Genomic DNA, 13,283 nt, shown 5'->3' on the forward strand with positions numbered 1-13,283 from the left:
AACCCGCATTACCTGGAATGAGCAGGGACTAAACTATGTGCAAATGGATCCATGAAACAGAAAACGCGGGTTCCTGTTGAGTAAGCCCTCTGCCCCCCACCCCAGCTCCTGGTGTTTGGTCCTTTCGAATTGACTAATGGAGGCTCCCCCCGCCGCTTGTAATTTTAAAAGCATTTTAAGAACTAAAAAAAAAAAAAAAAAAACGGAGCTACCTGAAAGAAGGGGGGGGGGATCCAAGCCTCTTGGGGGGATCCAAGAAAAAGACTTTCTTTTTCTCAGAAAAAGCTCCCAAGTAGCAGCAGGCAGGAAGCATTTGAGTTCCTGCCTCTTCACAAACTGCCTCGTGATTGGCTGTGAGTGATGCCAATCATCTGTGTTTCCCCTATTTCTGTTTCTCCCGGAAGGGGAAGGGGAAAAGGCAGGTTCATTTCGCTTCGATACAGGGCTGAAAGAAGAGTAAATAAGGTAATCTCCGTTTGCAAAGATTTGATCCTGGGTGAAACTGGGAGGGAACTGGGCTGGAACGGGGATGTAACTGGGCTAACTGACCATGCGTTTTAGACCATGGTATACCATTCCCACAGGCTAGGTACTGTTTCCCTAGCCATCAATCATAAATTTGAACCCTTGAACCACAAGAGTGGTATATTTTTTTAAAAATAAAATAAAATCAATCAATCAATAAAATTGAAGATGAAAAATTGCTTTCATTCCTTTGGTCAAACAAAGGACTTGCAGTAAAGTAGATTAGCAGCCAGTGGAAACGAGTATGCTCCCGCTATACAGGCAAGTAGATATTAGTATGGTGTAGACCAGAGCACTACTTCTACTGTATAAAAGCAGATGCTTCTGTGGAAACTCTGCCACTTTCTGAACTGCCTTCCCATTAACTTTCCCTTTGCTGTTTCTTAAGGAAGAAGAAGAAAACATACGATTGCCAACTTTGGGTTGGGAAATTCCAAGAGATTTGGGGGTGGATCCTGGGGAGGGCAGGGACCACGGTAGAGTATATTGCCATAGAGTCCAACCTCCAAAGTAGCCATGTTCTCCAGGGAGACTAATTTCTGTGGTCTTGAAATTAGTTGTAATTTTGGGAGATCTCCAGGCCCCACCTGGAGGATGGCAACCCTAAAAAACAAGAATAAGATCCGTGTACAGTCTCAGCCTCTTCTTTTCCAGTCTGCCTGTTCCTTTTTTTGTCAGTTTTGATGAGTCCCATAATAACATTGTTGAAATATCTATTTGGGCAAGATTTGCTGCGGTGAGTTTGTGGGTTTGTAACTTTGTTGGCTGATCCATTAATGATGGCATTAGGTTGCTTAAGTGAAAGCGTCTGTAAGCAAGAACAGGCGTACTCTCTCAAGAGAGAAAATTTGGAAATTTTCTCTCCAGGAGACTGCCAGCTAGGGTTGCCAACCTCCAGGTCCTAGCTGGAGATCTCCTGCTATTACAACTGCTCTCCAGCCGATAGAGATCAGTTCCTCTGGAGAAAATGGCCGCTTTGGCAATTGGACTCTATGGCTTTGAAGTCCATCCCCAGACCCCGCCCTCCTCATGCTCCACCCCAAAAACCTCCCGCCAGTGGTGAAGAGGGACCTGGTAACCCTACCGCCAGTTCTTAGTGTCCCATTGTTCATCTGGCCAGGTTATAGAGGCACAAGCAGCAGCTGAGATTAAACTGAACTGGAGCCCAAGAGATCAGTAGGAAGCAGGTGAGAGCCTGGAGAGCTCGAAACCTTCTCAGCAAGCTGGTGCACAAGCTGTTTTTTAGAAGGTGTTGAAATGGCAGAAGTAAGAATCTTAACTTTAAGGAACTAATAGCCTTCCCCTTTCCTGAAGCCCATGTAGGGCTGCTGATCCTGCCCAGACATAGAGTAGTATGATCTCCTCCTAATTCTCCCAGGTATGTGTTTTGGTTCAGGTGGACAGAGAAGCCATTTTCTATATGTGAGAGTGAGGGTCTTCGTCACATTAAATTATTACAGAAAATGTTGGATAAATAACTCTATTTGGGGACCATCCATTCCCAGTTTTTCACACTGGATGATATGGTCTGCTTTGTCTAATCTATATTTTCTTTTAAATGCAGAATTGATCATAGGGCAAGCTAGACCATAAATGCACTGGACATTCTGGGGTGGGGGTGGGAAATCAGGCTTCACATTTTGATTACAGTATATTTGAGAAGCATGACTTTTAAGTGATATCTGTAAAGCATATTCATCACAGGAAATTTAACATACATATATTTCATCAGTTCAAGGCAAACTGATAGAGAGTTGCTGAGTTGAAAATAGTATTCTCAGTGTCATAATTAAATTTGGAGCTATGAAACATCAAGTGGGAAATGTATAAAAAGATATAAGTAGACAGTGTGGCACAAGCCTAGACCATGATTTGATTCAATAAATAACTATCAAAGCTGGAGGCCAAAAGCTTCCATAACTCTTAATGAAAACACAGGCATACAGAAGGTCTTCTCAGATTTGTATAAATGATTTAGCAATTGTTATTCCTTATAAAAATTATTGGCAGTGTTCAAAACACACAATTTGTCTGTACTGGAAAGAAGCAGGAGCATGCTGTCTTTTTTGGAAAGACATTTGAACAAACAGTTGAAGCACTGCAATGAACTGGGGATCTGGTTATCTCAGGACTTGTGCGCCTCCTTATAGCCTGCAGTGGATCAGGCTGCCAGATTTCAACCTAGGGAAACCCACCTTTAATACCATCAATGCAACAGGTCCTATTACTCACTATTCCTATCCACTAAAGCAAGCAGAACTTGAATTTTACCCCACAGCCCACAGAAAAGGAAGACAAACACCAAGAATAATTCATGAGTTGCATGGGTGACACTCTTTATTTAATTTATTCACTTGAAGATTTTTAAGCTGCTTTTGTCTCAGGAAGAACCCAAAGCACCTTACAATATACACATAACAAAAATACCTGGGTTGATCTGGGTCTGGCCAGCTGATTTTTCACAGTTCCCAGGCTGTTAACCCTGCACTAAGAACCAAGGAGGAGCCCCGTGGTGCAGAGTGTTAAGCTGCAGTACTGCAGTCAAAAGCTCTGCTCATGACCTGAGTTCGATCCCAAAGGAAGTCGGTTTCAGGTAGCCAGCTCAAGGTTGACTCAGCCTTCCATCCTTCTGAGGTCGGTAAAATGAGTACCCAGCTTGCTGGGGGTAAAGGGAAGATGACTGGGGAAGGCACTGGCAAACCACCCTGCAAACAAAGTCTGCCTTGGAAACGTCGGAATGTGACGTCACCCCATGGGTCAGGAATGACCCGGTGCTTGCACAGGGGACCTTTACCTTTTTAAGAACCAAGGGTCAAGATAGGGTGGCCAGGTCACCCACTATAGTAGGATAGCTGCCCCCCACCGCTGTTTCCCATTGTTCCTGCTTGGTGAAGCAGTGGGTGGAAAATTGGAAGGGGGAATTGGTGTTATGCCAGAGTCATAATGTTACTTCTGGCATGAACCCAGATGTGACATCAGTGCTTTGGGCTGTCTCTCTAGGATTTACCTGAAACTGTAATTATACTACTTACATTGAATTGGCCATGCATGTTTATTTATTTATTTATAGTCAGCCTTTCTCACTTGGATTCAAGGTGGATTACACAGAGTGAGTCAACATAATTGATGGATTGGACATTCAGTAAACAATGCAATAGGATTAGGGTTGTAGAACCAACCAGAAGTCTAAAAACCGGGATGAAGCAAAGTATAAGTATTAACATGACACATTAAGTGATGCATTTGTTCTGCAGCTTCATTAACCTCTGATCAGCTCTAAGCATTTGTTCAAGCCAGCTTCATTAACCTCTGACCTGCTCTAAGTGATGCCTGTGTTCAATGGGGAAGGTTGCAACATCTGAGGGTTGCTGTTTTTGTCATAGCTTAAAGTGTTGGTTGGCTTATAGCTTAGTCCTAAGCAAATTTACTCAGAAATAAGCCCGAGCTTGTTCAGAGGGGTTACTCCCTAAAACTGTGTATAGAATTATAGCCATAATCACTTTTGCAAATGTAAAATTTACATAGATGAAAAAGTTCTCCCATATCACAAATGCCCTTGTTTTGTTCTCACAGACATTCTCATGTACATTAACAATACTAAAAAGTTCACATACATTGCACAAAGAGTGTCATGCAAAGCCAGACAAATGAAAACTCCTTAGTTTTTTTTTTTTTTTGGATTAAGTTCCAGTATTGTTCCATGCAGAGTTCTGAAATATTTGGGAGAGTTAAATAATGGTGTAGCTTACCACTGTTTTTAATCTACTATGTGTGCTGGTCAATCATCTGTACCAAAGAGATAATGCTTCCTTACCTTACAGTAGCATTGGAGAGATAAAGATCCATTAACGATTGTGAAACAGTCAGTGATGAAGGTCATATCTGACACAAACAATGTTAAGAGATTGGCACATGCTAGTGTTAAATCAGATAGACAGACAGACAGACAGGAGTGGAGAATTGCACATATGTATTATTTTAATTACATGGAAAAAACATACCTGCTGCAAATTTTGATCAATACCCTGATTAACAAAATTCTTATATTGACCAGTGTTGTCAAGCCAGCAAGTACAAGAATAATTACTGAGAAGGTTCCTTTTGATTTATTTTAAAAGGGGAGGAGGCATTTCTGCAGAACAACTACTAATCAGTACTTTGACTGGAAAAAAGCAACAACCTAGACTAAAAAATCTGGATTTATTCATATATTTTAATTTTGATTATTTAAATACTCATCAAATCTCCTGCTGTAAACTCTGTGTTACGGATATAGTAAGGTTGCTGCAAAACTATATAACTGAACTGATAAAGTTTGCATGGCCAAGACTTGCAAAGACCCTTCACGTCAAAGGTGAGCCTTTGTTTACCTCTTGAAAATGCCTCCGAAATAGGTTCTGGAAAGCCATTTCCAATAGAGAAAGGGCTGGTTGATCAGATAGAAGCCAAACTAATGAAAAGCATCATGGAAGTGACAGGAAGATTAATTAAGTCCCTCCAGTTGTATTCACAGGCGGCTGTACAGAGTTCCTTTGGGTACTGCTGCAGTTAAATAGTATTCATGGTGACAAATATTGCAGATTTCCAGAAGTGACACTTCTGATTCAAGGGTAAAACACACACACACACACACAACACCCTTTTCTATATTTGGTAGATTTGTCCAACGGTGAGCAGCAAAACCCAGGTGAAGAATACTTGTGATTTGTTATACGTGTATAGACAGCAGTCTATTTATAAGACAATGCCATTTGGGATATGGAGTTAGCATCCTTTTCATTCAGCCACCCACATTTATAACAAGGAAGCTATCACATCATTGCAAATTGGACGGAAGCCACCCAAAGCAACTTCCAACAACTCAGAATGCATTAATTTATTATCCTAATATAATGGCTAACTCTGCCGCATTGAAGTAAAACCGAGCTGAAATTTTACTTTATTGCACTCCAAAAAATAAATTATTTAACCAGCTGTCTGAACCTTAAGAAACTCTCAGAGAGGCCAGTTTCTAAAGGCTGCAAACAAGACCTTTAATGGATTGGGAGGAGGTGACACAAGGTCAAAATAATGTTCTTTTGGCACAAGTATCGTCTTTTATGTGAGAGTGCTATCTCAGAAAAGCATTGTAGAAAGAAAATAGTTCTTTAAATCTGGCATTATTTCCTTCTGCATACCACTTTATATTTCTTCCCTGTTTTTGTGAAGTTTTTGCTTTCTCCAATGTTCAGGTGCTCATGGGGTGCTCATGGGGTACAGGTTTCACGGTAATGTACCACTTCAGATTGCACAAAGGGAATTAGTTGTTTGAAAGTATGCTCCACAAGAAAATCTCCGTCCAAATGGAGCACATATTGAGGAGAAGACTTCTAGACTAGACTTTTGAAAGCTTGGCTCTTGATAGGGGATTGAGAATCTATTGAAGCGTGCATCCATCCTCAGGTACAGACTTCTTGTGTAACTGTACTGCCTTGAAAATAATTTTGGAGATTATTTGTTCATAAAGAAGTAGCTTTCGCCGTGATATGAAGACTTTACACATGGTGGAATATTTTTATGTGAGAGGTTCCCTAATACAGGGGACATTTTGATATGGGAGCACTTCTGAATATATACCCTTCCATGTGCATTCTTAAGTGGAGAAGAGATGTAAGAGGATTGTACTGTAGGTGCCTTAATGTTATAATTTTTGGTCAATCTCAGCAAACTGTTTCGTTGAAGTACATCTTTAAAGTAAATGTGTGTTTATGTTTCCTATCCCAGACATGTTGAATTTAAAGAAAGCATAGTCTTAGCAGTGGTACTTATGTTTTCGACTTGCAGCTCAAAGATTCTGCACGGTTGGAAACACTCTCAGTTACTTTTGGCCCTCAAATGGTTGTGCATGGTTCCTTTACTAAACTTTGAATGCATAAAGCTGGATAAAATGTCCATGTTCCATCTTCACTTAATATATCCTAATATTCATTTCACTTTAATTTTAGTAGCATTTTATCATTGGATGGGGGGGAGGAGAAAACAGCCATTGTAAAAATTAAATATTTTGTTTGCTCATTCTTGTTTTTTTCTGTTATAGTACAGTACGTTTTGATTCCTGATAGCTGCCTGGGACCAAAAGATAAAATTTATTTTATGAAGAATTGGAAAACCTCTCAAGTGTGCAAGATCTTTTAACCTACTGCACAGGGCATCTAGGCTGATAACGTTCTGTCACCCAATATCTTTTGTTGCACGTTATTACATTTCTGCAAACAAAAGAGTCCCCCAGTGTGCTGTTGCGCATATTCACAGAAAGACTCTGGGACAGTATCTTGAACTGAAATGCATAAAAGCCAACTAGTAAGAATCTGACAGTGCATTCCTGAGGTTGGAGACCGGATTGCCTTAGGAGACGACGTGACCCCTACACCGACGTCCGTGCCACTTGCGCCATGCAAACTGGCACTAACGCTGACGTAATGCCACTTGTGTTGGCCCTCCAGGACTGCCGCAGCAGAGCAGTCCTTGGACACTGGCTTGGCCTCCTGCCATCCTCCTGCCAGTGCAAGTCCTTGCACCAGGGTACTGGGAGGCATTCGGGGGGGGGGGCGGAGCTCCTGGTAAGCAGCTTCCTAACCCTTTTCAGCCTGGGAATGCCCCTTTTAGTAACAGCAGTGCTGCGCCAGCTTTTTGTTGCCGCAGCATCACTATTTTCAATGGGGCTTTTCAATGGCAGCTGATAATCCAAAAGGTAGCCTCTGAATTAAACAAACCATGAGGATTTAGTGCAAACCGAAGCAGTGCTTGCAAGGGTAAGAGCCATACTCCCAAGTAATATTCCAGATAAGAACCAGAGAAGCAGAAAGAAAAGGCACTAAGGGATATCACATCTTCCTAGAATGGGCAGAGCTTCTGTAGCTACCCCATGGATGAAATCAGAAGAAGTGCAAGCTTTAGCGATAGATTCTGACTTCAGTTATAGGACCTGGAAAATGAATGGATTACAAAAGATTGCTTTCTTCTTGGTTCCAAAAACGGGAAGAGACTCCATGGAAACTCAAATAAGAGTTTCCTGATTTCTAAATGGCGTGGGAGTTCCTGGGCCTTAAGGACATTTCCAAATAAGGAAAGGAAGGTTTGGGTTGGGAAGGTGACATGTTGAAAATGTCTTGGTTACCTAAGCACAACATGAAGCATCAGGAGTAGCTTCCAAATGTCCAGTCGAGTTATGTGAGGAAAACATTTTATTAGCTAAAACCAGTAATGTAGTTAGAGTCTTTTGTTAAAGAGAAATAATAATGCAATAAGAGTCTTCAGGGCAAAAACCACTTGATTGATTGCCAAGGCATCCTGATTAATAATCGAAAAGCCTTAGTACTTAAGTTGGTCTGTCTCTCTGAACTTTTAGTGTCTCTTTAGTGGGATCTGCAGAATCACACTGAGTCTGCCTTGCTCCTGTCCTGTTCTGCCAGTTCTTAGCCTTTGATCTGTAAATTGCTCAAAACACCATTTTCTGGGCCCCACATGAACATGAGTGGCAAGGAAACACTCGTTACAGAGCTAAGGTGAAGGATAAAGAGAGAGGCCAACAAAAATGGAAGCTTTGTGGCAGCGTGTGGGGAAGTAAAGAGCCACCTGTCCATCACTTGGCTGGCTGCTGCAGATTGCTCTCCCTACATGATAAGTTGGGGGAGAAAAGAGGAAGTGAGGGAACAGAGTTCTTCTATGATATGAATATCCCAAGAAGAATTCATGGCTATACCTTTGAGGGCTGTTCTAGAAATCACTGATATAATGAACGCAAAGCACTTTGAAATATCAACATTTGGTACTTCTGTTCAATTCAATATATTCAGTCCTGTCCTGAATAATTGTAGGAGGGCTAACCAAAAGTTAGCCAGAGATAAGGTCACTGAAGGTTTGACCAGTGTGAAAGCTGGTTTGGAGCACAAGTTTCACAGTATAGTATCTAACCTAGTCCTGTAAGTATAAAGAGATGGCTTGCTTACAACAGGTGTGCTTCCCAGGGTTTGGGGTTAACGATTGTCTTGAATAGTAGTAGGAGAATCTCCTATATTTTCCAGTATCTAAATCTGGATGACAGCAATAGCAGCCATGGACCAGCAAGCTCTCCATATGTAGCAGAATTGATAATAGCAGGAATATTGGTGTCATGGAATGGCCTTCTAACCCATGAGCTCCATTCCATTTCAGCCTCCAAGAAATCCCAAGTCTCCATCTGGTGATGCTCCGCTTTCCCAGGTCTGCCCAACTCTTGGAGGGGTTTTTCTTGCACTTCACCCTTGCTCTTCACCATCTGGTCTTTTTGGAAATTCCCACCAAGAGGCCAGCACTTAGAGCTTCCCTTCCATGTCGCCATTTAAAGGTTAGTGCCTGCATCTCCTGTGACCCAACAACTGGTTATCGTTTGCAAGTCCTAGCTAAGGTGGGCTCTTTAAACTTAAAAGTAATAGCATTCTAAAAGATTCCCATTACCTTGGGATGTTTGTCCAGGCTGCCTGCTCTCTGTCTACTCCACTTGGCAATGGCAGCCATCAACATGGGGCCCAGGTGTGAGAGCTCCTTCCTCAACATGAAATCAGCCGAATAGATCCTGTTCCTTCCATCCCAAGGGAAATTGCCTCCTCTTTCTGCCCACCCCTGTGGGTCAAATCTTCCTTTCCTGAGGTCTCTGTAAAGGTAGAATCTAGGCTTCCGCATCCCAAGACTCTGTTACCTTCTAAATGTCAGATTCCAGCTAAGGTGTGAGCTGGCTGTTTCATTGGCTTCAGCTGGGAGATCTATTTGCATTTATAAAGCTTTGATGACTGGGTACTTATCCGAGTAGTAGGATGATAGATAATTGGAAGCAATCAGCTTTCCCGCATCTTATCTGTCTTAACATCAAGTCATATCTGATTTATGGCGACCACTGGTGGGGTTTTCAAGGCAAGAGATGTTCAGAGGTGGTTTGCCATTGCCTGCCTTCACATCACGCCCCTGGTATTCCTTGGTGGTCTCCCATCCAAATACTTGCCAGTGTCAACCCTGCTTAGCTTCTGAAATCTGATGAGATCAGGCTAGCCGAACCTGTCTTCTGTCAACACACAAAAAATTTAAAACTGTGGCTTTTTCTCAAACTGCATACTTGGTCCCTATTTATAGGAGCAGAAAAGGTTGAGAACTACTTCTTTTGTGAATTATAAACTTCCTTGAAGAAAGGTGGGATTGTTTTAAAATAAAATAAATTAATGCAGTATGTAGCCACATGCCACTTTTAGGCTGTAGTTTGTGAAGGCCCTGGAGGATCATAAGATCTTAAATTGTTTGCCCCATACTTGACATGCTCTTCAACTGATGATTGCTAGACTGGGGTATGGACCATGACAATAGTTGGATTGGAACCTAAACTACATTTTTAAAACTTTGTGGGTGGGTTTTGTGTCAGTGCAAAGCAGTGCAAAAAGCTAGAAGAGTGTCTTTCAAAGTCAGGAGTTGCAATCAGTAAATGGGCTCTGAACAAGGTAGAATTCCATCAAGGAATGAATCTGCAAATCTCTGCGGAGGACATTGAAGGACAGATTCCATCTTAATCTCAGTGTTCGTATTTCTTGCCCAGTGCTTGAGATGAACTGTATCTCCAGTGGGTAGTCATGTTTTGAGCTTGGATGGTGTCACTGCCACTTCTGACCTTAGAATCCCGGCATTCGCATATGAGGTATACAGTGATTGTCACTTGCTCTTCTTCCCTTCTTCCCACATAATCTTTTAATCTGACCATGGTAATGTGATACACTGCAAAACCCTGCTGATATATTCTGACCCCCCACAATTGGCCTGTTCCTAGGATGTTTGTAGTCCTTTCACTACTGTGTTAGGTAGGCAGAACTGTGTGGAGCCAGGCTTGTTTTAAGATTAAGGAGTTGAGCTTTGAGTGTGTTAGAGCTGCCATCTTCTTTCCGATGTTGTAAAGCATTCATCCCATTTAAAAGAGATAGACATTACCACATGCTTTCACTTTTAATTTTTGGGCTCTTATTTTCTATTGTGTCTGAAACTTCTATTGCTGCCCAAGGAATTAACATTGATCATAATGAAAAACAATGCCGTATAGACAACAGTGGTGCAGTTTTTCACATGCTGTCTTGTCAATTTGCATCAAATCTGACCCAAGGCATCTCTTCTTAGCAGCAGGAATGCATGTGAGCATCTCTGTCTTTATTTCTTTCCTCGGAGCCTACCAGTTCCACATCCGAAAATGCCAGTTACAACAGTGCTTCATGTGTGAACTGGCCTGAGACATCACATTTGCGCACAAGCAAGACAGCCAGTCGTCTGCTCCAGATGTGCCTATCCATGCTGCCTGCAATCTGTGCAAGTTTAGAATTCTAAATCTCCTTTTCCTTTATCTTCTTGTGTTATGTAGAAAAGAAACATGAGTTTGTTGACATGAACCCCGTTGAAATCATGCGAAATGTTATCTTTTAAAATGTGTGCACAATGAGATTTTTAGTGCTGCTTATTTCATTGTGTGTGTGTCTCTGTGTGTGCACGTGTGTGTTTTTAAGTCACACTTTTAGGATTACATATTATTGGGGCTTAGTTTTTGCCAACACCTTAACACCTTTTCCAGGATCAGACTTACATATCCTGTATCATTTTTTCCCTATCATGTCACACTTTTTGGAAAACAGTGCTTCTGAGCATAAGCAGAGTGCCTTGTTACAGTTACAGTCTAGCAAGGTAAAACCTGTGGTGCAGGTTTGAGCCCCGGCACCAATTTCATTGCAAATTAAACATGACACCCATTGCCTTCCTAATTAGCATCAAGCTGGTTCTGCCACCACAGTGTACTCAGTATTTTGTTGGATCATACCCCTAGAGGGTGAAAAACAATACCAGCTTTGTGTTTCTCCTCCTGTCGTCCTCCCCATGCAATCAAACACATTATGTCACTGACTATATTTGATGCCAAGAAAGAAAGGGGGGGAGAACCCCTCAATGGCAGAAGGCTATTAAAAGATTTGGGAAGAGGCAGGGTTACTTTTACCCTGGTTATTAGTGAAACCTACCGAAAGAAAGAAAGACTATAAGGGAAGAAATGTGTTTGTAGTACTCCTCGTCCTGATGTCACAGGCACAGCAAGGACATCACAAGGAGGAGTCAGATTACAGTAAGAATGGGCAGTGCAGCGTGCAGCGAGAGTCAATGCTAAATCAGAGAGGGACTGTATCGGGGATAAGACTGCCTTCAAAGCCCTGATCCCAAGGAGGCTCACGCTGCTCCTCGCTCTCTTTGAGGCTGGGAAATTTCCACATCATGTAGAATGAAAGGAGCTTGCTCTGCTTTTCCAAGCAGCTCGGCGCGGGAGCTAATGCTGAACAGACAGCAGTGGGATCCTGACTGCATGATTAATGAGAAACATAATGTATTTTGGTAAGTCTCTGATGATGCCGCTCTACTTCTCCTTCACCTCTTCTTTTTAATCCGTACGAAGTGAGGATTTTAACATTGTTTTGCAGCTGCCAGAACATTTTGCTCTCCTCATGCTGACAAGCCAACCCAGGCAACGCACGCTGTTGCAAAGGAGGATTCCATTGTCTTAGATAGCGTGTCTGTTTCCCTGCTTTGTGGCTTAGTTTTTAACTGTTTACATGGTACTAATAATAAGGAGGATGATCGCCAGCCCCCTTGCGTTCCAGCAAATGAACCTGTGTGTCATCCGCTGCAAGGGTTGTGAAGCGTGGGAAGTTGGAGACAAACTTAATGTAATAATCTACAAGCCATCGCTGCGCTATTTAGGATTCTGAAAGTCTCTGTGTAACTATTTTTAGCTTTTCCACTGAAAGCCTTTCATTTGGTTTCGAGAAAGGAGAAACAATGCTTTCTTTACCCGGCTCTGTTTTTCTTGAATACTCTTTCCGCAGATTCCAGTTCTCTGGATCTGCCAGAGCAGAACACCAGGAGAAGCACAGTGGGGTTTTTTTAGCCTTCGGAGGTCTGAGAGCAGTTAAATATTTGTGCAGAGTTTAGTTTTGATGAAATCCTTCCTCAGATTTACAGCTGAGCTGGCTGCATATCCTAGAAGCATGTTGGAGCTCAGAAGTGTGTGTTTAGCAATGTAGCACTGCGTTGAAAGCTAGCTTGGATATAGCCCACAGTGTAAATCTATAACTTAATACTGCAAAAAACGGGGGAAAGAACTAGGATAAAATGAATTGAAAATCTTGTCCTGGTTTGAAAACTTGAAGTCTTTGCCAGAGTTAAATGTAGGTAATTGATATTCAGGGATATACACTAGGAAGCAGGGAACTCCTGGGGTAGTCAGCTTTCTTTCATTAAATATTATTTAATAATAGCTTTCTTTCATTAAATATTAAATCCGGAGTTGACCTGAACTTCAAGGGAGTATTTCTTTGATATTCTGCTAGGCTTGTGTCAGTTTCATTTTATTTTGACTAGCACATTTTTCATGCCAGTGGGTGTAATTCTAACTGTTATTTCTTAGGCATTGTTGCCGGTGCCTTAGAATGATAAGGGAAATATGACCAGTGATGAAATCCATGTGCTCTGCTTCAGAAAACGTGGTTTTTTACATACAGCCTGTTTTGCTAAGGAGAAAAAAGTTTAAAATTACTGTATATCATTGAAAAGGGGGTGTGTGTGTGCGCGTGCATGCATGCGAAGAGAAGCAACAATTCTTTTAAAAGCTTTTTGTATGATATCCATGACTGTTTCTAAAAAGGTGTGAGTCAATGCACATAATGGCACAATTAATC

General features: G+C 41.8%; 1 protein-coding gene across 6 annotated transcripts in view; it reads left to right on the forward strand.

The window, feature by feature from the left end:
- The window catches only part of ZNF385D (zinc finger protein 385D), a 412,248-nt gene that overhangs the window by 168,977 nt on the left and 229,988 nt on the right, over window positions 1-13,283 (forward strand). For 3 of the 6 annotated variants that reach the window (XM_056857459.1, XM_056857460.1, XM_056857461.1), the window contains exon 1: window positions 11,826-11,940. The exons of the other annotated variants lie outside the window; for them this stretch is intronic. In XM_056857459.1, the coding sequence (XP_056713437.1) occupies window positions 11,919-11,940 (22 nt within the window). In that variant the 5' untranslated portion in view covers window positions 11,826-11,918. Of the gene's footprint in view, window positions 1-11,825; window positions 11,941-13,283 lie in introns of those variants that run through there. 6 annotated transcript variants of the gene reach the window in all.

The sequence above is a fragment of the Euleptes europaea genome, chromosome 11 (genome assembly GCF_029931775.1).
Source record: "Euleptes europaea isolate rEulEur1 chromosome 11, rEulEur1.hap1, whole genome shotgun sequence".
In the NCBI taxonomy this organism is placed as follows: domain Eukaryota; kingdom Metazoa; phylum Chordata; class Lepidosauria; order Squamata; family Sphaerodactylidae; genus Euleptes; species Euleptes europaea.